Source organism: Mus musculus, chromosome 9, assembly GCF_000001635.26.
Source record: "Mus musculus strain C57BL/6J chromosome 9, GRCm38.p6 C57BL/6J".
NCBI lineage: Eukaryota > Metazoa > Chordata > Mammalia > Rodentia > Muridae > Mus > Mus musculus.
The window spans coordinates 15,452,199-15,480,019 of record NC_000075.6 but is presented as its reverse complement, the minus strand read 5'-3'; the positions used below and the strand labels follow the sequence as shown (position 1 = coordinate 15,480,019).

The 27,821-nt window shown below is 42.2% G+C and overlaps 1 protein-coding gene and 1 long non-coding RNA gene across 2 annotated transcripts in view; both read right to left on the bottom strand.

Annotated features, from left to right (window-relative positions):
- Smco4 (single-pass membrane protein with coiled-coil domains 4) overlaps window positions 1–11,580 on the bottom strand; it is a 76,821-nt gene extending 65,241 nt beyond the window's left edge. The window contains exons 1-2 of the mRNA XM_006510043.2: window positions 11,560–11,580; window positions 11,293–11,446 (exon numbers count right to left, since the gene is read on the bottom strand). Coding sequence (XP_006510106.1) covers window positions 11,293–11,446; window positions 11,560–11,565 — 160 coding nt within the window. The 5' untranslated portion in view covers window positions 11,566–11,580. The remainder of the gene's footprint in view (window positions 1–11,292; window positions 11,447–11,559) is intronic.
- Window positions 348–4,972, bottom strand: Gm35176. Its single transcript, XR_379171.2, has 2 exons — window positions 2,670–4,972; window positions 348–685 (listed from the first exon to the last, which is right to left on the bottom strand). It is a non-coding gene; the product is annotated as a predicted gene, 35176 (long non-coding RNA).
- Window positions 11,581–27,821: the final 16,241 nt, after the last annotated feature.

The following is a 27,821-nucleotide window of genomic DNA, read 5'->3' as shown; positions in this document are numbered from 1 at the left end:
TCAGTCCCAGCCTGGGACTTCATGATTGGAGGGAAGGGTCAAGTTTACCTGTCACCCAAAAAGGTGACATTGTTACTGAGAGATGAGTGGGATCTGGTTGTCAGTGATGCTGAGGACAAGTGTCTGTGACCAGCCAGTGCAAGGTTCAGGTAGAGAAAGGGCTCCCTGTGCTGCTATGTTAATTAGAAAGGAGATGACGCAGGCCTGTTGTAAAGGTTAAATAAGAGGAGACATGTAAGATGCTTAGTGGAAGCTCACTAAAGGCCACCTGTCCCTCATCACTGTCTTTATCACCATCACCATTCAGTGAGCTAGGAGACAGGTTATGTCAATCATTACAGCCCAAATGAGAGAATAGGATTTAATGGGAAAGCGGTTGCAAGTCACTGCTGAGCTTCGTCTGGTTTGCTGTGTTCAAGCATCATAGCGCTGAGAGCTTAGTGCTGGGGAAGAGGACTTGGGAATGAGTCAAGAGACCTCTGTAATAATCCAGACAGAAACTCAGCATAAAAACCTTTAACACCTGTCTCTTACCTTGATCTGAAGACAGTTTTCAAAAATGAACTTGTATGTATTTTTCAGTTTACTACATATTTTTGACAGAATACTCTTATATACCTTCTGATGTAATATTTCATTGTGGGTAAAAAGTATGTTGCTTCCTCAAGATTCTCTTATGACTGCTCTGAAAGACAAGTGACAAATCCTCTGAGTCTAAAATAGGATGTCCTAAAAAATAGAATGGGTAATTAGTATCAGCTCCCAGAAATTCAGACTGAGCCCCACACAACTGCCCCACTTCAGGCATCAGTCCCAGACCACAAGGTCCCCAAGCTTCTAATGGCTGACTGTTAAGTCACAATGCACAGAACCCAGGGAGACACCTCACTTACAGCCATCCACTTGTGATAGAGGAGACATGTCCAAAGCAGCAAATGAGAGAGGCTCATGGGAAGGCCATGGGGTGCCCCATGCCTTCTGGGTACACCAGACTCTCAACACCACCACATACTCACCAACCCTGGAGCCCTGCAACCCCCATGTTTAGAGGATTCTATGGGATGATGACTCCATAGAATGACAGGACCAATCAGTTATCCCTCAATCCCCATCCCTGCACATCCCCAGAGTTTGGGGAGAGAGGCTGATAGCTTCAGGCTTCAAACCAAGGTTTGCTCTTTCTACTGACTCACCCCCATTCTGTGGCCAGCTTAAGGTCTGCCAGAGTTACATCTATAATAAGAGATGTTCTGATTACTCTAAAAAAAATCCCAAGGTATTTAGGAACTCTGAGTCAAAAGCCAGGAACAAAGGTTCTATGCACAGGATATGTATACCACACCCTTGATTGGATTAATTTAAGTTTTACTTTTTTTTTTTTTAGAGAAGAGCATGTTTGTTAGTTACATTTAGAGTCAGATAGGTGTGCATATAAAATATGTTATTAGTCTGTGACTAACCGGCTAAGAATGCCACAGGTCTGTAGGTCAGCCTTTGTAATTCTGTGGTAAGCCATTGACTGCCCTGGGATGGGATCAAGCACTCCACAGGGGAGGCCAGTGGCTCTGGTCTTCATGTTGGTCTATGCTTAGTGTGATCTCTAGTTCACATAACTGGTCAATAAGTTTTTCCCAAATGCATGCATGGGTGCTACAGAAATCCAGTGGTCATATGCGATCCCCTCCCCTCGTGGAATTTGTAATACATTTGGAAAGAAAACAGAGATACAAATACTTAAATAATTCCTCCCTAAACCCCTCATGAGAGAAAAGTTTAGCATGTGGCCAACCTCTGAGACTTCAGAGGTGGCCTGAGATATGCTCCTCTCTGTGTGTCCTTTAAAGAGCCACTTCCCTTCTCTGTCCTTCCCTTTTATACAAAGAGCCATGGTGGCAGGTAGAAAGTCCACCTAAGGGCACAATATGGCTTCTGGAACAAAGAAGATGCTGGCAATTTGAACCCCAGAGAGGATGTGGGTTTTGTCTTAAGTAGTCTTGGTGTCAAGGACAAAGTATTTATCTGGGTTAGATGAGATTAATAATGGGATGGTGGAAAGCCTGCGTGATCTGGCATCCTGTAACCTTCTGAGGCTTAGCCTTACTCCAGCCGAGAGGTTTCTGGTCTTCGAGAGAGCAACTCACTTTGGGTGTACGGTGAGTCCCTGTTGGAGAGTCAATCTGGGAGCCATCCAACCCGTGGCAGTGGATGAACCACCTCCAAGATGCCGGTTACTCTGCCTTTGGCCGGAGGAGGAATGAGTGGCTTTAGCTGCCAATTTCAGCTGGTCACTGGCCATGCCTTGGCAGGCCGCCTCTGGAAGCATGGCCTTGTGTTATATGTTCTGCACTGACATCTCCAGGGTTGGCTTTTGGCCCCCCAGAACAGAGCCTCAGAGAGCAGTGAATATAGCAGAGACGGCTTGATGGAGATGCAGGTTCGTTAACCTGCGTTCTGTCCAGGAAACGCAGCAGAGGCAGAGTGACCAGGCCTGTTACTTCCATACCCTCGTGGCTCTTTCTTTTTGGAATACCACAGATATAAGACACTTAAGGAGAAACCAGCCCTATTTCCTCTCCCTCAATCTGATATCTGGCCCCTTCCAAACTATTGAAGGCATGCTACACTCCAGAAAACCCAGCAGAAAATAAAGCAAGAGTGTAGCCTCTTACACATCAGACTCTTCGGTGCTCTTGAGTGATCTCTGAGGCATTGCCAGAGCCTCACTCTGGAATGTAAAGCTAGAAATGGCCCGCACAGCCAGTGCTGCCTAGGAGAACCTCCTTCAGTGGCACAGACTTGCTCTTCAGTCAGTTGTCCATTCCATCTTTCTGGTTATAGAATATAGACATTTTAATTACAACCTACAATATTCCCTTTCATTATAAGAGAGACTCCAATTACCAAAGCGAAGCCTGATAGTGAAGTCAGCCTGCTAGGCCTCAACTTATTGACCTGTGGTCTGGAGTGAGGCACTGTAAGTGCCGTCTTTGTACTCATGGGCTAAGTGAAGCACTTATGAAAGGCTAATGCGATCGTGCACATAAGATATTATACTTACAGGTGCCATCAGTGAACACCCGCCAGTGGCCTCTCATGCCCAAGCTGCCTATCAGTTCCTCTTATTACTTCTTCTGTTCAGCTATGCTGGTTTACAAACTGATGTGTGGATTTTCCTGAGGAGGTTTGAAGAAACGTCTGTTCATCCCAGAAAGGCCAACTGAGGACATACAAAAGAATTGATTCTACTCCCAAGTCCAGCTGGGTGATCCAGTGAGTGCATTGGAGTTACTTACAGAAACAGGCACGACTTGGTAGCTGCATCAGTGCAAAGCCCACTCCAGACTGGGTGGCAACTCCATCCAGGGGCATCACTGGAGCTGCACGCAGGGCTTGCAGACTTGCCGGCAGCTGGACAGGTCACAGAGTCTCCCCTTCCCAACAGCTGATGAGGAGTCTTGTGGCTTTCCCACTAGTTACAAGGTTTCCTGCTACTACTACAAGTAATGTTTCAAACTACAGATAACAACTACACAGTGCAAACACAGCAGCCTTTTACCCATTCATCAATTAAGCTTAGGTATTTTCATTGACGGTGATTGTATTTATCAGAGTTCCTATAGGAACTATAGGCACAGTAAGAGGAAACTTAGTATGGCATTGACTTATGCAATTAACCAGGCCTGCCATCCAAAAGCCAGTAGTGCAACTTAGTTCAGATGCCTGAGCTGCTGTTGTTAAGTTTCGGCTCAAAACCCCAAGATCCAGAAATGTTGATCCTGATGCCGAAGACAGGAAAAGAGTGATATTTCAGCGCCAAGGGGAAGAGAGAGAGAGAGAGAGAGAGAGAGAGAGAGAGAGAGAGAGAGAGAGAGAGAGAGAGATTGAGAGAGAATGTATGTGTTGGTCTGGTGCTGCTGTGTTTTCAAATGCTAAACACTGGACCCCAAGATCTGGTCGCCCCCAGGAGCAGATCCTCAGGTACACCAAGTGATGCTTTGTAAACTTTGCACATCTTATTCTCTAACTGATTAAATAAATGTGACTGACAACAAATAACTGATCTGGTGCTGCTATGTATTCAAATGCTAAATTCTGAACCCCCAAATCTGGTTGGCCCTGGACAAGTGAATTCTCATGTACACTGGCCTTTATTGTCTAAACCTTGTTCCCAAATTTAAAGTTATGGTTAATAAAAGGCTGGAGTCTGTGATTGGGCAGTAGCGAAAGGCAGAACCTGAGAATCCAGTGAGGGGTCTCAGGAGAGAACAGGAGAAAGGAGGGGACAGAAGGGAGAACAGGGGGCTGCCATGATGCTGATGGGTCATGAATACATGGCCAGAAGAAGTGGCCCTTGGGGACAGGCTGATGTAACAGAAATAGAGAGACATAGACAGCAAGTAACACGGGACTTATGGATTAGATGTACATTAGAATAGCTCAAAACCTGCCCAATCTAGGCTTACCGCTTGTCAAATAAAATACCAAGCTTTTGTGTCGTTTATGTGGGCTATATTGATTATATAATCCTTGAGGGGGGGTTCCCTTTGCCTACCTTTTGTATATGTGTACACATATGTGCTGATGTGTACATGAGAAGCCAGATTTTGAAGTCCTTCGTGCTACTTCGTTACTTTCCATATTCCGTTTTGGGACAGAGTCTCTCTCTCGCTGAATTCAGAGTTCCTTGGTTGAGCTAGGCTGGCAGGCCAGCAAGATTGAGGGATTTACCTGTCTCATTCCCCAGATTTGAGGTTACAGACCTGAGCTGCCTTCCTACCCAGCTGATACGGGTGCTCGGGATCTGAACTTAGGTGCAAGTGCTGCACCCTTCAAGGCACCTTGCCAGGGTAACCCACACCTTTATGTCCTATTCAGACTGCTGCTGTTCCATATCTGTCTCTCAAGGCCCATGAGTTAGAGGCTCGGTTGCCTGCCTCAGATTATAGCACTTGGAAATTTCTGGATCTTTAGGCTTTTTTTTTTTTTAACTTTTAAAGTTGAAATGATTTTCTTTTTCTTTCTTCATTATTTTTTGTTTGTTATTTGTTTTTCAAGACAGGGCTTCTCTGTGTAATAACCCTGGCTGTCTTGTACCTGCTTTGTACAACAGGCTGGCCTTGAACGCATAGAGACCCTGCCTCTGCCTCCTGAGTGCTAGGATTAAAGGCATGCCCAGCCTGAAATGATTTTTAGTAGCCAAAAAGAAAACACTTTTTTATCTTCTAGCTCCTATTATACTGCACACTAGCAAGCTCTCTCCTGTCTTTAACCCTTCCATTTTAAATCTTGAACAGAAGATTAAGAAGGCCTTGTTCCTGTACATTTCCTTTGACCTCAGCTCTGTGGTTTAGTTGTTTTCCTAATAATTTACAAACAATAAAGTAGCAAAAAGATACAAATTTAGTGCCAAATTAAAGTTAAATTAGACAAAGTTATTTTTTATCAGATATTTTCTTTATATACATTTCAAATGCTATCCCGAAAGTTCCCTATACCCTCTCCCCATCCTGCTCCCCTACCCACCCACTCCCACTTCTTGGCCCTGGCATTCCCCTGTACTGGGGCATATAAAGTTTGTAAGACCTAGGGGCCTCTCTTCCCAATGATGGCCGACTAGGCCATCTTCTGATACATATGCAGCTAGAGACACGAGTTCTGGGAGTACTGGTTAGTTTACATTGTTGTTCCACCTATAGGGTTGCACACCCCTTTAGCTCCTTGGGTGCTTTCTCTAGCTTCTCCATGGGGAGCCCTGTGTTCCATCTAATAGATGACTATGAGCATCCACTTCTGTATTTGCCAGGCACTGGCATAGCCTCACACGAGACAGCTATACCAGGGTCCCTTCAGCAAAATCTTGCTGGCATATGCAATAGTGTCTGGGTTCGGTGGCTGATTATGAGATGTATCCCTGGGTGGGGTAGTCTCTGGATAGTCCATCCTTTCGTCTTTGCTCCAAACATTGTCTCTGTAACTCCTTTCATGGGTATTTTGTTCCCTATTCTAAGGAGGAATGAAGTATCCACCTGTTGGTCTTCCCTCTTCTTGATTTTCTTGTGTTTTGCAAATTGTATCTTGGGTGTTCTATGTTTCTGGGCTAATATCCACTTATCAGTGAGTGCATATCTAATGACTTCTTTTGTGATTGGGTTACCTCACTAAGGATGATATCCTCCAGATACATCCATTTGTCCAAGAACTTCATAAATTCATTGTTTTAATAGCTCCATTGTGTAAATGTACCACATTTTCTGTATCCATTCTTCTGTTGAGTGACATCTGGGTTCTTTCCAGCTTCTGGCTATTATAAATAAGGCTGCTATGAGCATAGTGGAGCATATGTTCTTATTACCAGTTGGAACTTGTTCTGGGTATATTTTTTAAAGGTAACACAAAAACCCAGAAAGGTCATGTTTTGAACTGAGTGCCCAAACAGGCAGCAGGTGTACTGTCTTTGGGCCAGCTCCTCCTGTCCTAATGGCAGTGTGGTCCTGAATCAGCCACACATAGCTCAAGGGACTGTCACTGGCAATAGGACACATTTGGAGATTGGGCTGTTTGGCTTCATTCAGGCACACCTCTCTTCAACATAGCTGTGTCCTTGGACTTTGCCTTTGAGAGTTAATATACCACTGTGTTTTCCAAAATCCTGGAAGCCAGCTGGCTTCCAACAAGGTGTCTGCAACTGCCAAGTTCTGATATTTGGGACAGGATATGTTTCCTGGCCTCCCAGGGTACATGCGCATGTAATTTATAGTGTCCTTGAATCTTGCTCACTCAAAGTAAATGATTCTCCATTCATGGCTTAGAAGCTAGGCTTGTATCAAACTGTGGGGCTATTGTTTTTCTTAATCCATTTCTTGGTGGTCTAATAACTATTTAACAAATGTTTATAAGGACTTGCTCCCAATAAGGTCCAGATACATGGAAAAACAACCAGACATACAGAGCCAGGTTTGTACAGAACACAGAGTTGAGATGAGAGACAGATACCAACCCATCAGGATGACCTCCCAAGTGAATGAAGAATGTTGAACAGGGATGTCTTAGTCACTGTGAAAAGACACCATGACCAAGGCAACTCTTATAAAAGAAAGCATTTCACTGGGGCTGGCTTACAATTTCAGAGGCTTAGTCCACTATCATCATGGCAGAAAGCATGACTGTGTTCATGACATTGGGGCAGGAGCTGAGAGATACTTCCTGATTAGTAGGCAGTGGAGAGAGAGAGAGAGAGAGAGAGAGAGAGAGAGAGAGAGACAGAGAGACAGAGAGAGAGACAGAGAGAGACAGAGAGAGACAGAGAGAGAGAGAGACAGAGACAGAGAGAGAGAGAGACAGAGAGAGAGAGACAGAGAGAGAGACAGAGAGAGACAGAGAGAGACAGAGAGAGACAAAGAGAGACTGGGTCTGGTGGCATGGGCTTTTGAAACTTCAAAGCGCACCCTCAGAGACACACCTCCTCCAACAAGGCTACAATTCCTAATCCATTCAGATAGTTCCACTCCCCATGACCAAGAATTCAAATATAAGAGTCTATAGGGGCCATTCTTATTCAAACCGCCACACCACAGGGGATAAAGAAACAGGAGGAGTGAAAGATAAAGCACCTGTCCTAGACTGGCCAGGAGTTGTCAAAGGCCAGCATTGACATCCAGGGTAAACTGAGGTGGGGCATAGAGTTAGTGACTGAGCACTCAGCCGACTTTCTCTGAGGGAATAAAGTTTGATTCTCTAGAGCCAGCAAAATACTCCCTGACGCCAGCAAAAACTCTCAGGGATGGGTAAATTGAAATAATCTTTGGGGCCAGTGAAAAGGGTGTGGGAACACACACACACACACACACACACACACACACACACACACACTAGATGAAGCAGGCTTCAACAAGCTCCAACCACTTTACATATATGTATATATGTGTATACACATGTTTGGTGGGTGGAGAAGCTCCAACCAACTTGACATATATATGTGTACATGTGTGCATGTATATACATATACACTTATACATGTATACACATATATGCATATATACATACACATTTGGTAAATGAAGCAAAGATCCTACAACTTTATTTTTTCTCCCACAAATCCCAGCAACAACATGGTGGCTCACAACCATCCATAACGAGATCTGACTCCCTCTTCTGGAGTGTCTGAAGACAGCTACAGTGTACTTATGTATAATAATAAATAAATCTTTAAAAAAAAGAAAGAAAAGATCAATTATTTTATTATTTATCTTAAAAAGCAATCTTATTAAAATCTTAAAAGAATCAAAAATCTAAACTTTTATGTAAAAAGCAAGCGGTCATTTCTACTTTAAATCCTCAGGGTACACTTCTGCTCATTAACATTGTTTTATTAAATCATATCAGGAAGCCGAAGGCAAGAATGGATGCAAGAAATTAATCATCACCTTTGATAATCAGTCCAGCCTTAGCAAGAGAGGCACGGTCAGCTAAGTGCTGGCTGGGCTGCCAATGTTCTTAATCCCTCACCTTAAAAACATCCCTCGCTTAATAATCAAAAGTGTGACTTTTGGAACTCTAAATTGTTCCCTACGATTTTCTATGTCAGAGCCACTAGCAGAAACATCTTGACCTAACTTTACTAACATTCTATAGCTCCATATTTTTTCTAAGGGTGGTGCTCATTGCTAACAATCTATATCTCTAAGTTCTTTCAGAGAGTGGTGGTTAAATCATCAATCACTATTGCTGTAGGTGACAATGACATTGATCGCTGAGGGGCTGGAAACCCCTTAACAGTTGTTAAACAGCTCGTAGATTATGAGGGGCGTGGTGTAAGGGCAGCAAGCAGAGCGAGCCTCCACAACAGCATGAAGTCCTCAGGACAGGGAGTCCTCGAGGCGCTGCCTCTCTGGGGCACAGCCATTGTGATTGCGCTAACCCATAGGCCATGAGATCTAAAGCAGTTTTTGGTGTTCCTCTTGCACAGCTCCCAGCAAGGACTAAGGAGGGCTGCGGGAGGCGCTGAGAGAGCACCAACCTCCGCTGGGGCAGGTGGGCCTAACTGAGGATTCGTCCTTAGAAGGATGAACTACATACAGAATCACTGAGAGCACAACGTACCGAACAAGCAGTTGGAGAACAAATACGTTGGTGGCTATGACGACTGACCACACCACGGAGCTGCCAATGCTGCGGAAGAAACCAAGTGTCGTTCATTGCTGATGGACATGTCAAATGGTGAGGTCACTCAGAAAATGAGTGCCAGAGTTCCTTACAAGAGTCCACAGACTTGCCATGCACTCTGAAAGTTACCTCCTTGATGTTTACTGAATACCAAGCCTTTGAAAGCCTGGACAAGAATGTATATATAATTTCCTGTTCATAATTTTCAAATCTTAGAAGACCCATATGGTAGTTTAACTAGAAATAGCCCCATAGACTTATGTGAGGAGGTGTGGCCTTATAGTGGGTGTGGCATTGTTGGAGGAAGTGTGTCTCAGTTCATTTCCTGCCGCCTTGGAATCAAGATGTAGAACTCTTGGCTCCTCCAGCACCACGTCTGCAATGCTTCCCGCCATGACGATAGTGGGCTAAACCTCTGAAACTGTAAGCCAGCCTCAATTAAATGTTTTCCTTTATAAAAGTTGCCTTGGTATTGGTTTCTCTTCAAAGCAATAAAAGCATAAGACAACCGCATGAATTAATGTATTTATGCTAGTGCCCAACTGGTCCCCTCCATTCTCTCCAGCCCCCTGTTTTCTTTTGTAACTATTATTGTTGTGTGTATGTACATATGTGTATAGCCAGTCAGTTAAGTGAGAGGTTGGTTCATAGACACTTGGTGGGAGGAGTATTGGGTAGTCACACGCACACACACAAAAAATGTTTACAGAGGTGGAGTTGTCAGAGCTAAACCATTTGGAAGCAACAGGAAGAACACACATCAGGTACAGCTACACTAAGTCAAGGAAAAGTTTATGAAGTAGCTCTGGGCAGTGCAGGGGGCTAAATGCCTTCCTCCTCACTCCCCATCAAACCCCACATGTTGAGGTATATAGAGTAAGGAGAAGGGAGGAAGGAAGGACTACTCTGCATCATGAACTATGACAAAGGGCAGTCAATGGAAGCAGGTACCTGCCATCAGGGGGTGACAGGGTCTGATGAGGAGTGTGGAGAACATTAGGGGAACTTGAGTGGCAGAAGGGAGGGAGACAGGAAATTCATACTGGTTCAGAGGGAAGGGAAGATCTGAGCTGTGCAGCAGAGCATCAGCAGACAGACTCCTGAGAAGCAGTGCTTAAAGTCAAATTAGCACAACTTAATAATTGACTTGCTAAATGGGGAAATTGCGAGAAATACTTTTAAACCTCAGCTGGCCCACTAAATCAACTTTTAGAAAGACGTACTTCACGAAAATTAAAGTGGATCTATTAAAGTCCACAGTTTGATAAACGTTGACAGTTTTATATGCACCCATGAAACCACAACCAAATGAGAGTATTCCCATCATCTGGAGAGTCACCTTATACTCTTCGGTCAGTTAGCAGCACCCCTATGCAGACCACCTCAGATCACCACTGATGCTTTCTGTCATTTCAGTTTTTCCTTCTGTACAGTTAATCCAACATAGGTTTTTTAAATCCATTCATCCGCACGCATTGTGTAAATCACTAGCTCATTCATTTATAGAGCAAGGCAGTGTTCCATTGCAAGAATGTATGCCATACTTCATTTTACTTGTATATTTTTAAAATCTTAAGTATCATAATTGCCACTGAAAATTGCATCAAATATATATTTCCATATATACACAGCCTACCTTTTCTATTTTAATTGTGATATATCTATTGCACGAAGTTCTGGTTTTTTTTTTTTTTTTTAAGTTTCGCTCTAGCATCTCATGTTAAACCATTTGCACTTATAGTGATGGCTGCCTTTCGTTGTCAACTTGACACAGTCTAGATCACCTGAAAGGAAAGTCTAAATGAGGGCTTGTCTACACTGGGTTGTCTGGCGGGGTGAGGGTGTCTTCATTAGAATAAAGCACGAGGGAAGACCCAGCCCACTGTGGGTGGTGCTGCTTCCTAAGCAGGGAGTGTAAGACCCAGCTAAGGACAAGCAAGCAAGAAATGCCTGTGCACATTCATTCCTCTCTGCTCTTGGCTGCAGTTGTGACCAAGATCCAGCTGCTGTGCCTTCTTCATCATATGGCCTGTAATCTGGGAGCATGAGCTACAATAGAGCCTTTCTCCCCTACACTGTGTGTTGTCAGGGTGTTATATCATGGCAACAGGCATGAAAGGAGAATCCTACCTCCTCTTCTAGCTTCCAGCTCATCCCAGGCACACTCTGTTCCCAGTTGGTAGATGCTGGAGTTGTTTTCTATTTGGGACAAGAAATAAGACTGTGAGGAGCATTTGTGTCTAAGGATCCACACGCATATGTGGTTTGTTTTTGGTTTTTTTTCCTAAAAAAAAAAAAAAAAGGCCTATGAGTGGAACGTTGGGAACCCTTGGTAAGAAAAACTACCCATAAGACCTCCAAGGACTGAGGCTTTTTCTATTCCCTTCCACAACTTACACACATTTCGGTTGCTCCACATTCTTGTCAATGCTTACGCTGTTGGGGTTACAACTGTAGACACCCACATTGTCAGGGAGTAGAGTGTCTTGCTGTGACCGTTGCATTTGCTTATCTGATGAGTGATAACAGCAAGTATCCTTTCCTTGTGCTGCTTGTGAGGCCTTCTCAGCTTCTGGCTTCAAGAGTTTTTTGTGTCCTTTGAAACACTGGGAGGCAGAACACACATTTGATTCAAACAGGGAGCAGCAGAGCTGTTTTTAAAGATGCATAGGGTGTAGGAAACAGTGAGCTCAGCCATGAATGGCTGGTTTCAGGCAGATGGAGGACAGTGGGTGTTCCCTGAGCTAGGGAGAGTGGCCTACACATATGTCCTAAGTATCAAATGTCATCAAAAGTAGTGAGTTTTAGGCCTGGCCTGGTGGTGCACACCTTTACTCCCAGTACTCAGGAGGCAGAGACAGTCAGATCTCTATGAATTTTGAGTCCAGCTTGATATACAGAGCCTGGGTTGTCCTGGAAACCCTGTCTCAAAAAAAAGTGAGTTTTAAACTTTTAACAACCTGTTAGAAATTAATTTAGTGACTCCTCACCAAAAATTATCTCAAAGGGTAATAGAATGGAAAAATGTATTTCAGGTGCTAAGGTTAAGTGTATATCCATAAAGATTCTTATTGTATGCATAAATGCCATACTGGTCATGAGGGCATACTAGAAAATATTAGAAGAAAGGAGGCCACAGATGTACTTGCCAACTTTATCCTGGAGAGGATTAGATTCAGTCAGAGTTGGCTATAGTTCCTGGCTACTTCTCTTAAATAGCTCTGAAAAAGTTGTGTGGAATGTTGATTTTTTTTCTTCCTGTAACTAGATTGGGAACAGTGACAGCATTTATGTCAGTCAGGGCTGTGCTTCTGTGCAGTGTCCCAGTGCGTCACTTGTAACAGAAACAACCAGTGCAGGCTCTTGGCTGAGCCTGTGGACCTGAGCTAGATTTCCACCAGTCCCTGGGCTGTTCAACAGCCTGATCATGACCAAACCTACAAACTTCACATGAGGAGAACATATGAATTACTTTTCTCACTGCTATGACAAAATGACAGAAAAAGCAACTTAACGAAAGATGTGTTTCTTTTGGCTCACAGTTCGAAGAGCACAATCCATCACACACATGCGCATGAGGGTTGGGGGGAAGGCACGGTGGTGGGAACATGAGGAACTGGATACATTGTGTGCTGATTCCTTCTTGGTCAGCAGGACACAAGCTAATGTCATCTCGGAAGAAGGAACCTCAGCTGAGAAAATACCTTTGTAAGATTGGTCTATAGGCAAGCCATGGGGAAGGTATTTTTTTTTTAATTAATGATTGGTGTGGGAGGTTCCAGCCCACTGTGAATAAGGCTACCCTTGGCAGATGGTCCTGATTTATATAAGAAAGCAAAACTGAGCAAGCCATAGTGAATAAGCAGTGTTTCTCCACGGTGTCTGCTTCAGTTCCTGTACTCAGGTTCCTGCCTTAAGCTCTGCCTTGGCTTCCCTAGTGAGGAACTGTAAGCAGAAAGCCAAATACACTCTTTCATCTCCAAGTTGGCTTTGGTCATGCTGTTTTGACACCGTAATAGAAGGAGGAAGCAGGAAAGCCAGTGTTCAGCCCACTTTCTCCTTTTTATCCAGTCCAGGACCTAGGGAATGAGATAGTACTACCTACATTCAAGATGGAACGTCCCTGCTCTGTTAAGCCTACGTAGAAACCCTTAGTCTGGCAGTGGTGGCTCACACCTTTAATCCCAGCACTTGGAGACAGAGGCATGTAGATCTACCTGCCTTGTGTACACAACGAGCTCCAAGACAGCCAGAGCTACACAGAGAAAGCCTGCAAACGAATCCAAAAGTGTGTTTTGGTGATGATTGTAAATCCCATCAAGCTGACAAAGTGGGATCATCACAGAGGATTAAGAGAAACTCTGCTTGGAAAGTGCTCTGTGTAGTGTTGAGACAGGTCAGGTTCTCTGTAACTGATGGCTGGCTCCATTTCTGCTTGTTAGTCTTCCCAGGGCACAAACCATTTCCCACTTAACTCAGAGAGCAGAGATGATATTTGGGGCTTCCCTTAAAAAGCTTGGTTGGTGGAAGAAACCCAGATGCCCATTAATTGATAAAGAGTGCTCTCTCCATGTAACAGAATTTAAATGGATCATTAAAAAGAACGGAGAGTTAATACATGCCCCAAAAATGAACAAACCAATCCAAGGAAAGCTAAGTGTCACAGAGGAGTGGATGCTGAGAAGAAAGTACTCAGAAGAGAGAATCTCCCCCAACGGAGACTGACTTCCAGGGATGGGTTTGGGGGATGCCAGTGCTGGCTCCAAGAAACAGGTGTCTATTTAGTAATAAAACACTCTGAAACTGGACGGTGGTGAGGACCACACGGCATCATGAGCGCCTTGACTGCGTTGAGTCATATGCTTTCGAGGTTTCAAGGGGCAAGCTTTATGTGCATCTTACCGTGATTTCATCCACATGCTCTAGTTACCTTAATGATTGCTCATACTCCTTCCTTCAAAAGCTGCTTCAAAGAGAGAAAGGGAGAAAGCGATGGTTAACACTGACAACTTGACAGGATCTAGAAGCACTAGAAGACAACCTCTGGGCGTGGCTGTGAGGGCTGATCTTGATTAGATTAACTGCAGTGGGAAGCCTTCCCCCCTCCACACACACACACACACACACACACACACACACACACACACACACACACACACGAACGCACACATGCACACGCCCTTTAACTGTTCATCCACCATCCGCAGCGCTGGAAACCTGGCTGAATATGGGCTCTTTCTCATCCTAGCTGTAGTCTCATGACTTTCCCACCGTGATGCTCTGTTCTTCCAGCTGTGAGCCAAAATAAAGTCTTCCATCCAGAAGTTGCTTTTGCTGGGTGTTTAATCACAGCAACGGAAAAGGAAAGACAGGGGATGAGCCAAGTGGGAGACTGGGAGAACGGAAGAAAGAAGTGGCGTTTGGGAGCACAGTGTGAAAGGTTGGCTCAAGATGTGAGAAAGCTGAGGGAAGACACTCCTGAGAGTGGCTAAAGTAGACATGCTTTGTAGGAAAGGAGGAAGAAGAGAGTGACTGTGGAAGGGTATGGCAGTCAACCCCATATGCAACCACATCCACCCATAAAGATGTGCACATGCAAACACATGCACACATACCACACACATGCACACACACACATGTGCTACATCCACTCCAGTAGTGACCCGTGTGACAGGCCAAAAAGCCTGGACGCGGTCCTGAGGCGAAAAGTTCATGGAAACTTAGTCTCCTGGAACTGTGGCATCCCGTATAACAAATGCTCCAAACTTGTCCTCGCGAACAGATCTGTGTGCTTTCCCTCAGTATTACTTTAAGTGCTCTACGGATTGATTTTGACATATAGCTAAGTTAGGTTCTTCACCACTCCTAGGCAATCAGTCCTTGAGCCGACTCTGGGCATGGATAGTTGAGTCACTGCCCTACACAGGAATTTACCATTATCTAGGAAGAAGGAAGGTTGTGGTCTAGGGAGAAGCTAGAGTAGATACTTAGAACAATAGATATCTGAGTTACATCCGTACACAGGAATTTACAATGGCCTAGAGGGGAGGTGGTCTATACAATAGACCAGAATTGGAACTATGGCAAGGGCACGAAGCCCCTGCCCCTGACATCTAAGATTAAGCTGACCTTAGGTGGGGCTGCTTTTGATCCCAGTTGTTAACATTGAATTTTATCCCAGTTAGTTTCTCTTAGCTTTTAGTATGCATCCCTCCGTTTTGTGTAAAAGTCACTTATAAGACTCATGCTCGCTCTGAGACAAATTACATTCAGATCCACACTCCCTTGTGTCATGTCTGTTTGTCACCCCTTTTCATCACCAACTCCATTGCCCACCTGTCTGGAACCCCGAGTTCTCCCGCGGATTGAGGGGGGCCCAACTGAGGCCGGTCCGCAGCACACATGCACACACATGCACACATTTATATGAACACACGCATACACACATAGGGGCACATTCTCACTGGGCTCTGAAGGTTTTTTAAGCACTAGGCCACCTGCTGAAGGGCTTCCAAACTGTTGGAAGAAACCTGAGCCAAGAAGAGGTGCAGGCATTCCTAACAGAGCAGGGATAATTGGATGGATAATTGATAATAATAATCCCTCCTGCTCCTTCTCCAGCAGGTATATTTGGCTTGACCCCAGGAGCTTGGTAGCTAAATAATTCTTTATTATAAGCTGATTTTACAGTGAATGGTGTCATTGTTATTAGTAATTAGAATCAATTTACTATTAACTATGCTACTGAGTGGAGCAGGACTGTGTATATTCTGGAGCACATGGTGATTTATAAATGTTTTTCTCTGCTGTGCAGGCATTTGATCCCCTACCATGCATTTTCTGGCTTGATTATGTCTGACCTGAGATTATTTAAACTTACTTTACCTTCTCAGAGGTGAGCCAAGCATACAGCCTTCTCTTGGAACATTTTAATCCTTTGCAGTTTAATGAAATTTGGCCTTATATTAAACCACCTTGCAGTTTAGTTTAGTTAGTTGGTTGGTTTTTCTATGGAAGTCTTACTACACAGTCTCCATGCCTGGAACTCACTATGTAGACCAGGCTGGCCTTGAACCCATGTGATCCTCAGCCTCTGGGTGCTAGAATCACAAGCATGATCCCAGCTTTTCTGAACCTTTCTTTTTTAATTCCCTAACTGGATCTAGGGACATGATCCAGTTGGTAAAGTGCTTACTACACAAATGTGAAGTCCTGAGTTCAATTCCCAGTGCCCATGTAAATGCTGAATGTGTGGAGAGGCCAGCCTGTAATTCTAGTGTGTGAGAAGCAAAGACAGGAGGTCCATGGGGCAATCTACCTAACTAGACCAGATAAATGGTAAGCTCTGGGTTCACTGAGAGGCTGTGCCTCAATATATAAGATGGAAAATGACCAAGGAAGATGTCTAAAGTCAACCTTTGACCTCCACATGCCATGCACACACATACACATGCACCCGTGACACACACAGGCTTACACAAATACACCCTTGTTAAAAAAAAATCATTCCCTGGGTGAATGAGAAGCATTTAGAGGAAGAATACATTAGAATGACTATAGCAGTATTAATGAGTCTCAATCTAACAGACTTAAAATATTTGTACACTGTTTGTCAATAATAGTCAAATCTTCTTGCTTGGCATTCATCCAACAAACAATTTTTGAGCCCATGTAGCAGGTGTAGGAGACACAGAAATAAACAAAGCATCTTCGTACCTCCCAGGGAACTGCTGAGAAAGCAAAGAAAGAGGACAGAGAAATACGCATTTGCCCAAATTGAATAAATGTAAAGAAAAAGCAATCACCTTGGCCTGGATTGAAGTGTTCAATGGAAGTGTACATGACAGCTACCTAAAAATATTGCCTTCTGAAGCCTGGTGGTGTTTATTCGAGTTCCAGCATAAACATCCACCATACTACATCTGTCTTCAGTCATCTCAGACATTCTCTGTCAGAAATCTCAACTTTTTTGTTCTTTATTCATCATGAGTATTTTATTGAGTTGCCATTTTTCTTTATTTATCGACACATTTCAGCATCTTTCCATCACCCTAAAAGAATTACATCAGTTGAAAAGTCTAACAGCTTCTGTGGTTATAGAAAACATCTCAGACCCCAAGTCTATACACAGGAGCTGGGGGGTGGGGGACTGTAGGAAGATGGCTCCAGTGGGCATCTCATCTGGCTGCAGGAAAAGCTTCTGCAGGCCTGCGGATGACTACTGCTCCTCTCTGTCCCCTGATCTCTGGTGACACAATGCAGGCACCATGGCTTGCTCCCTAATAGCATTGGTGAGGTGTAGGTGAACCATAAATGGGAGTGGCTTCTCCTTTCCCAGAACTATAGGCAGATATTGCTCTTGCTCAGGGTGACTCCTCTAGCTGAGGAAAGGCCTTTCTTATCTTTTTGTAAACGATATACAAAATAACAGATTTCTTTGTGGCATTTTCATGTTTGTATCTCATTACATCCTTCTCACATTTACTTTAAATCCTATGCCAGTGTGGTGGTAAGGAAGAGGAGAGCTGAAGAAGTAGACAGAGATAGCACTGGGAGGCTCTAGACTCGGTCCCCAATGCTTCAAAAGAAATAGGGAGGAGAGGAGGAGGAGGAGGAGGAGGAGGAGGAGGAGGAGGAGGAGGAGGAGGAGGAGGGAAAAGATGAACTCTAGGGCGATCTCATTGTTCATTTATTCAAGGACCAATAGTTACCAAGTGCTACTGCTTACCAGACTGGAAACAAATTATACTGTCTGGGTTGGGTGGATGTATAGTCTAAAAGGTGACAGAGACAAGAAACTAGTTAGCAGATAAAGCCATAAAAAAATCAGCAATCTGACGGGGGGAAGGGGAGGTGATGGAGAGGGTAGTGACTCTAATTAGAGCAGTTTGAAGTGTTAGGGTCCAAGAATCACTGAAGGAAAACCCCAAACTCAAATAATATGCAAATATTCAAATACTCAGAATACTCTGCAGGTATTACCAGCATGCAGGGTCAACCATTCATCAAAATGATGACTACCCAAGGGACTCATAGGCCTCTTTCACACAGGACTGGGGGAATTTTCCAGAAGGATTAGGTAACCTCTAATGTGATTGGTAGGGGCAAAGCAGTGACATTCATATAATTTTATTGGCTGCTGTGTTACTTTCATTATAATTGGTGAGAACTTGTAAAATTTTGGAAACGAGCCTTTGTCTTCCAGCCTCAAGATCTGAATCACAGGTGTGCCCTCCATTTCAGGACTGTAGTTCATTCCAGATGTAGACAGATTGACAACCAAAAATAGGCATCACATTTAAGAAACACAGAAATATTACAATATGTTTTTGGCAGCTGACTATGATTTGCCTCATGTTCTGGCAGAGGCATGGGTTTGCCAGCTGCAGATAGTGTCTACAATTGTGTGATATTTGTGATTCTGGGAACTTTTTAGGGGAGACATTAATGCTAAGGCCCCAGTAGGAGGGGTGGGTGTTTGATGGTTGTTCTGGGCTTAGTTGCAGTTTCTTAGTAGTTGTGATCAACTAAGAAGGAAGAAGAAAGAAATTACATTCAGGGATCCTTTCTCTCCCACTCACTTCCCTCTATCCTTGTTTCTTTCCTATGTAGTGATCAGGGGTGAAACCAGAGGGATAAAGGGTGGGAAAAAGAACCCACAAAGTAGCATAGACCGGCTACATGAACTTGATAGTGCTCAAGGGAAACATCTAGCTGAATGCCTGGCCTCGAGGACCGAGGCTGCTAGTGGCTGACTCAGTGACACAGTCCATCAAGCAGGTCCTATAAGTAACCTACCATGTCTGTAGATGTTGCCATTGCAGGAGCTTGACAGAGACTCACAGAAGGCATCCTGGAAACCATTGTTACCAATATGCTACTACAGCAGGACTGCCTTTTAAGACCATTCTGAGTGGTAAAGGGTTAGAATTTGCCAGGCACTGGGAACAGTGTCTCCCATCAGGGTTTAGAACTGTTATTACAAACTTCATTGGATACCTGAAGAAAACATGCTTGAAAGAGGCATCTTTCCCTAAGACACTGTACCCCATCACTTTAGCAAACAGACCTAATCGGTCAAGTGCTTACCAAGGAGAGACATGTCCATCCATGTGGCTTTGGTTCACCCCCTTACCACTGGCCTGTCTGTCTCATCTGGGAGGAAACACGAGAGGCTAGTGACTTGTTCATCCTACCCAGTAGTGAGCTGGGATTCTCACGCAAAGCTACCTTTTTCTCATGATTAGCTCTGACATTGCACTGCCCTCCACGGGAGATCTGGCTTAGCCTGAGAAGTCCCAAGGATAGAGAAGTTGTCGTCTGTAAGAATATTCTTGAATCAGCCTGGGTTGTTTGAGAATCTCCATGATACTCCCTCAGCCAACAACCAAATACAGCCCATGCCCGCCATTAGGAGCCTGGCCTGGCTTTAAGAGATGGTTAGTTGAGACTCTACATTCCCATCACTAGGAGTCTTCACTAGATCACCCTCATAGATTCCAGGGAGTTTCAACTGCACTAGATTTTCACACACACCCCCAAATGATCCCCAATTCCAGCTGTCTGTCCCCACACTCTTCCTCCATTCCATCTCCCTGATCCCTCCTGCTCCCACCCCCACCCAACCACAGACTGCCCATACAATCTGTTCTATTTTCTCTTCACCAGGACATCTATGAATAACCCTACAGCAAAGTTTCTTGAATGACCCTTTCACAGGGGTCACATATCAGATAGCGTGTTACTAGATATTCACTTTATGGTTCATAACAGTAGTAAAATTATAGTTGCAAAGTAACAACAAAATAATTTTATGTTTGGGGGTCACCACAACATAAGAAAATGTGTTAAAGGGTCGCAGCATTAGGAAGGTTGAGAACCAATGCCTTAGAGCCCTCCTCTATTACCTATACTCTCTGGATCTATGAATTGTAGCTTGGTTATTATTCACTAACAGCTAATGTCCACTTATAAGTAATTACATACCAAATTTGTCTCTCTAGGTCTGGGTTACCTCACTCAGGATAATTTTTTCTAGCTCCATCCATTTACCTACCAATTTCATGATGCCATTTTTTTTAAGCAGGTGAGTAATACTTTTTGGGGTAAATGTACCACATTTTCTTTATCCATTCTTTGGTTGAGGGACATATAGGTTGTTTCCAGTTTCTGGTTATTATAAATTAATCTGCTATGAACATTTTGAGTTCTGTCCTTGTGGTAGGATAGAGTGTACTTAGGGTGTATACCCAAGAGTGGTATAGCTGGGTCTTAAGGTAGATTGAGTCCCAATTTCCTGAAGTACTACCATATTGATTTCCATAGTGGCTGTACAAGTATGCACACCCACCAACAATGGAGAAGTGTGCCCAACACTCCATATCCTTGCCAACATGAGCTTTCACCTGTACTATTGATCTTAGCCATTCTAACAGGCATAAAATGGTATCTCAAAGTAGTTTAAATTTGCATTTCCCTCCTGGCTAAGGATGTTGAACATCTCTTTATGTGTATCTCAACCATTTGAGATTCCTTCAATTGAAAATTCTCTGTTTAGATCTGTATCCCATTTTTAATTAGGTTATTTGGGGGTTTTGTTGTCTAGGTTTTCTTTTTTTCTTTTTTTAGTTCTTTATATATTTTAGATATTGGTCCTTTGCTAGATGTAGAGTTGCCTAAAATCTCTTCCCATTCTGCAAGCTACCACTTTGTCTGATTGGCAGTGTCCTTTGCCTTCCAGAAGTTTTTCCATTTCTTGAGGTTCCATTTATTAATTGTTGATCTTAGTGCTTGCACTATTGGTGTTCTGCTCAGAACATCTTTTCCTGTGCCAAGGCATTCAAGGCTATTTCCCACTTTCTTTCCTCTTAGGTTGAATGTGTCTGCTTCTATGTTGAGGTCTTTGCCTCACTTGGACTTGAATTTTATGCAAGGTAATTTGTATGGATCTATTTGCATTCTTCTACATGCAGATATCCAGTTTGTTAAAGATGCTGTAATTTTTCTAGAGCGTGTTTATTAAAAATCAGATGTTTATGAGTATGTGGATTGATGTCTGGGTCTTCAATTGGATTCCACTGATCAATGTATTGGTTTTAATGCCAATACTATGTACTTTTTATTGCTACAGCTTTGTCATACAAGTTGAAATCAGGAATGATGATATCCCCAGCAGTTCTTTTATTGTTCAAGATAACTCAACAGAGGAATGGATACAGAAAATGTGGTACATCTACACAATGGAGTACTACTCAGCTATTAAAAAGAATGGATTTATGAAATTCCTAGCCAAATGGATGGACCTGGAGGGCATCATCCTGAGTGAGGTAACACATTCACAAAGAAACTCACACAATATGTACTCACTGATAAGTGGATATTAGCCCCAAACCTAGGATACCCAAGATATAAGATATAATTTGCTAAACACATGAAACTCAAGAAGAATGAAGACTGAAGTGTGTTCACTATGCCCCTCCTTAGATTTGGGAACAAAACACCCATGGAAGGAGTTACAGAGACAAAGTTTGGAGCTGAGATGAAAGGATGGACCATGTAGAGACTGCCGTATCCAGGGATCCACCCCATAATCAGCATCCAAACGCTGACACCATTGCATACACTAGCAAGATTTTATTGAAAGGACCCAGATGTAGCTGTCTCTTGTGAGACTATGCCGGGGCCTAGCAAACACAGAAGTGGATGCTCACAGTCAGCTAATGGATGGATCATAGGGCTCCCAATGGAGGAGCTAGAGAAAGTAGCCAAGGAGCTAAAGGGATCTGCAACCCTATAGGTGGAACAACATTATGAACTAACCAGTACCCCGGAGCTCTTGACTCTAGCTGCATATATATCAAAAGATGGCCTAGTCGGCCATCACTGGAAAGAGAGGCCCATTGGACTTGCAAACTTTATATGCCCCAGTACAGGGGAACACCAGGGCCAAAAAGGGGGAGTGGGTGGGCAGGGGAGTGGGGGTGGGAGGATATGGGGGACTTTTGGTATAGCATTGGAAATGTAAATGAGCTAAATACCTAATAAAAAATGGAGAAAAAAAAAAAGATTGTTTTAATTATCCTGGGGGTTTTGTTTTTCCATATGAGTTTGAGAATTACCCTTTAAAGGTCTGTAAAGAATTGTGACAGGGAACTGGAGAGATGGCTCAGCAGGTAAGAGCACTGACTGTTCTTCCAGAGGTCCTGAGTTCAAATCCCAGCAACCACATGGTGGCTCACAACCATCTGTACAGCTACAATGTACTCATATCCATAAAGTAAATAAATAAATCTTTTTAAAAAATTGTGACAGAATTTTGATCAAGATTGCACCTTCAGGTTGCTTGGGGAGGGGGCATTTTTACTATGTTAATCCATGAGCATGGGAGATCTTTCTATCTTTTGATAGAATTAAATTCATTTTTGTCATACACGTCTTCCAATTGCTTGGTTAGAGTTACCACAACTTATTTTATATTATTTGAGACTAGCATGAAAGATGTTTCCCTGACTTCTTTCTTAGCCCATGCGTTTTTAGTATATAGGAGGGCAACTGATTTTTTTTTTACATTAATCATGTATCCAGTCACTCCACTCAAAGTATTTATCAGCTGAAGAAGTTCTCTGGTATAATTTTAGGGTCACTTATATATACTATCATATAATCCACAAATAACAATACTTTGACTTCTTTGCTTCCAATTTGCATCTCTTGATATCCTTCAGTTGTCTTATTGCTCTAGCTAAGACTTCAAGTACTATTGAATAGACAGAGACAATAAACAACTTTGCCTTGTTCCTGGTTTCAGTAGAATTGCTTTGAGTTTCTCCTTTTTTAATTTGATGTTGGCTATAGGCTTGCTGTAAATTGCCTTTATTATGTTTAGGTATACCCCTTGTATCCCTAATATCGCCAGGACTTGTATGATGAAAAGGTGTTGGATTTTGTCAAAGGCCTTTTGTACATCTAATGAGAAGATTTTTATTGTTGTTGTTGTTCTAGTTTGTTTATATGGTGTATTACATTTACTGATTTTCATATGTTGAACCACCTCTGCATCTCTGGAATGAAGCCTACTTGACCATGGTTAATGAGCTTTTTGATGTGTTGGATTTGATTCAGTTTGTGAGCATTTCGTTGAATATTTTTGGATCTATGTTCACAAGAGAAATTGGTCTGTAATTCTCTTTCTTTGTTCCATCCTTGTGTAGTTTGGGTATCAGGGTGCTTATGGCCTCATAAAATTAAGTTACCAATGTTTCTTCTGTTTTTATTTTTTTTAATAACGTAAGGAGTATAGTCATTGGTTCTTCTTTGAAAGTCTGGTAAAATTCTGCCTTAAAAACCATCTGATGTTAGGAATTTTTTGGTTGGGAGACTTTTAATGACTGCTTCTATTTCCATAGGGGTTGTAGATTTATTTAATTCGTTTATCTGATCTTGATTTAACTTTGGTAAGTGATATCTATCAAGAAAATATCCATTTCTTTTAGATTTTCCAACTTTGTGGAATACATTTTTTAAAGCATGACCTAATGATTCTTTGAATCTCCTCAGTGTCTGTTGTTATGTCCCCCTTTCCATTTCTCGTTTTATTTATTTGGATATTCTTTCTATGTCTTTTAGTTAGTTTGGATAAGGGTTTGTTAATTTATCAAAGAACCAACTTTTGTTTCATTAATTCTTTGTATGATTCTCTTTGATTCTATTTTATTGATTCAGTTTGATTATTTTCTGCTTATACTCCTATTAGACATGTTTGCTTCTTTTTGTTCTAAGACTTTCAAATGTGTTGTGAAGCTGCTAGTATGATATCTCTCCAATTTTTTTTAATGTAGGCACTCACAACTATGAACCTCTCTCTTAGCACTGCTTTGTGGCCCAAAAAATTGGGTATATTGTGCATTCATTTTTATTGAATACTAGGAAGTCTTTTTTTCTTTTTCTTTATTTTTGTCTTGACCCAATAGCCATTCAGTAGAGAGTTGTTCAGTTTCCATGATTTTGTAAGCTTTCTGTTGTTATTGAAATCTACTTTAATCCATGGTGGTATGATAGGATGCAGGAAGTTATATCAATGTTCTTGTATTTGTTGAGACTTGCTTTGTGATCCAGTATGTGGTCAATTTTAGAGAAAATTCTGTGAGGTTCTGAGAAAAAAAAAAGTATATTCTTTTGTGTTTGAGTGAAATGTTCTGTAGATATCTATTAGTTTCATTTGGTTTATAACAAACATCTCTTAGCTCCAGTATTTCTTCTCTCTTTTTAAAATTATCTATTTAATGTATATGAGTACACTGTAGCTGTCTTCAGACAGATCAGAAGAGGACTTTGGACCCCATTACAGATAGTTGTGAGCCACCATGTGGTTGTTGGGAATTGATCTCAGGACTCCTACTCCTACTGGGAAGAACAGTCAGTACTCTTAGCCATCTCTCCAGCATGAGTTATAGTATTTCTTTGTTTAGTTTTTCTCTGCATGTCCTGTCCTTCGTGAGAGTGGGTTACTTAAGTCTCCCTCTATCAATGTGTGAAAGTCAATGTGTTGTTTAACTTTTAGTAATTTTTCCTTTCTTTCTTTCTTTTCTCCTGTCTTTCTTTCCCCCTTGCTTGCTTGCTTCCTTGCTTCTGTTTCTGGTTGGTTGGTTGGTTGGTTGGTTGGTTGGTTTTTTACAAATGTCAGTGCTCTTGCATTTGGGACATAGATGCTAAGAATTAACATGTCCGGCCATCACTGGAAAGAGAGGCCCATTGGACTTGCAAACTTTATATGCCCCAGTACAGGGGAACACCAGGGCCAAAAAGGGGGAGTGGGTGGGCAGGGGAGTGGGGGTGGGTGGATATGGGAGACTTTTGGTATAGCATTGGAAATGTAAATGAGTTAAATACCTAATAAAAAATGGAAAAAAAAATAAAATAAAATAAAATAAAGAAAAGAAAAAAAAAAAGAATTAACATGTCATCTTGGTGGATTTTTCCTTTGATGAGTATGAAGTGTCCTTCCATGTCTCTTTTGATTAGTTTTGGGTTGAACTCTATTTTGTTAGATATTAGAGTGGCTACTCCAGCTTGCTTTTTAGGTACATTTGCTTTGAAAATCTTTTTCCAAGTCTTTACTCTGAGGAAATACCTACCACTGACATTGAGGTGTGTTTGTGGTGTGCAGCAAAATTATGGAGAGTATTTTTGCATCCATTCTGTTAGTCTGTTTTTTTTTTTAATTGAAGAATTGAATCCATTGATATTGACAGATATCAATGGCCATTGAGTGTTAATTTCAGGTATTTTGGTGGTGGTGGTGTGGTAGTAGTGTGTATGGTTTCCTTCTTTTAGTTTTGCTGGTGTGAAATTATTTCATTTTCTGAGTTTTTATAAGTGTGGTTAATCTCCTTGGATTGTAGTTTTCTTTCAACTATCTTCTGTAGAGCTTGATTTGTAGATAGATATTTGAATTTGGTTTTATCATGGAATATCTTATTTTTTCCATCTACAGTGATTAAAAATTTTGCTGGGTATAGTAATCTGGTCTGGCATCCATGGTCTCTTAGAGTCTGCAGGACATCTCTCCAGGCCCTTCTGGCTTTTAGAGTCTCTGTTGAGAAGTTGGATGTAAGTCTACTGGTTCTACATTTATATGTTACTTTGTCTTTTTCCTTTACAGCTTTTAAGATTCTTTGTTCTTTTTGCTTAGTGTTTTGATTATTATATGGTGAGGGAATTTTCTTTTTTGATCCAGTCTATTTGGTGTTCTGTAAGCTTCTTGTACTTTGATGGGCATCACCTTCTTTAGATTAGGAAATTTTTCTTCTATTATTTTGTTGAAAATATTTTCTGTACCTTTGAGATGGGATTCTTCTCCTTCCTCTATACCTATTGTACTGATTGGTCTTTTTATACTAGCCCATATTTCCTGAACGTTTTGTGTCAGAAAATTTTCAGAGTTAACATTTTGTTTGACCAATATATATTTCTTCTATTGTATCTTTAAAGCCTGAGATTCTCTTTCGTCTTTTGTATTTTGTTGGTGAAGCTTGCCTCTGTAGTTCATTCCCAGAATTTTTTCAGTTTGCATTTTCTTTTCTTGGTTCTATTTCCATTTTCTGATCTTGGACATATTTACTCATTTCCTTCAATTGTTTGTGTTAGTTAGTTTGTTTTTTTGTTTTTTTCTTGACTTTCTTTAAGGATTTTTTTTTTCATTTTGTCCACTTGTTTGTATTTTCATGGGTTGCTTTAAAGGATTCGTGCATTTATTCTTTAAGAATCTCTATCTTCTTCTATAGTTGGTTTTAAGATCTTTTTCTTGTGCTTCAGCTGTGTTGCAATATACAGGGCCTGCTGTGTTGGGATAGCTGGGCTCTAATGGCAACATATTATCCTTGCTGGTATTGATCGTGTTTTTATGCTGGCACCTAGGCATCTGAGTTTAGGGTGATATAGATGTGGTAGCTTGGTTTAGGGAGTGGCACTACTAGGAGGTGTGACCTTTTTGGAGGAATTATGTCACTTTCTGGGGTGCGGAGGGCTTGAAAATCCTCTTCCTAACTGCCTGGAAGGTAGTCTTGTTTGTCTTCAGAACAGGATGTAGAACTCTCAGCTCCTTCAGTGCCATGCCTGCCTAGATTCTACCATGCTTCCTGCCGTGATGATAATGGACTGAACCTCAGAACCTGTAAGCCATCCCCAATTAAACATTGTCCTTCATAAAAGTTGCCTGCTCATGGTGTCTCTTGATAGCAATGAATACCCAAACTAAGACAATAGGTCTAGGTGCTGATTTCTAGGAAGTCAGGATGGATGGTTTGTGGGATCAACAGAAGGTATAGAGATGAGGGAAGGGAGGCTGCAGCTGGTGTTCTGCTGCAGTGCTAGGGACAAACCTGAGGGGTTGGGTCTGCTAAGGCAACAGAGAGCAATAGTTGTATTTTTAATCAAAACACAATGAATGTATGTATTTATGGGGTATAGGGTTACATTTCAATACATTCAATGCAGTGTAAGTGATTAAGATAACCCATTCAAACATTTATCAATTCTTCATACTGGGACCACTCAGCATCTTCCCTATAGATGCCTTTGAAATAAATAATTAATTGATGTCAATCACATCTGTTCTCTTCCCTACATGGTCCCCAGCTCTTGGAACCCTGCAGGATTCTACTCACAGTTTTGTCAGCTGTGCTTCAATTAAGTATAGATTCATTAATTTTTTTTAGCAATATTATGTTTTACAAGGCTAAGGTATCACTATAGCAAGGCATTCAGGAGCTACTACTGTTTCAGATGGCAAATTTTTAAGTGGATCTTAAGTCACAGACATGAGAGAGCAACCCAGAGGGTTTCTTCTCTTAAGAAATGAGAGTGAGCGGAGGAGCTAGAGAAAGTACCCAAGGAGCTAAAGGGATCTTCAACCCTATAGGTGGAACAACATTATGAACTAACCAGTACCCCTGAGCTCTTGACTCTAGCTGCATATGTATCAAAAGATGGCCTAGTCGGCCATCACTGGAAAGAGAGGCCCATTGGACACGCAGACTTTGTGTGCCCCGGTACAGGGGAACGCCAGGGCCAAAGGGGGGGAGTGGGTGGGTAGGGGAGTGGGGGTGGGTGGGTAAGGGGGACTTTTGGTATAGCATTGGAAATGTAAATGAGCTAAATAC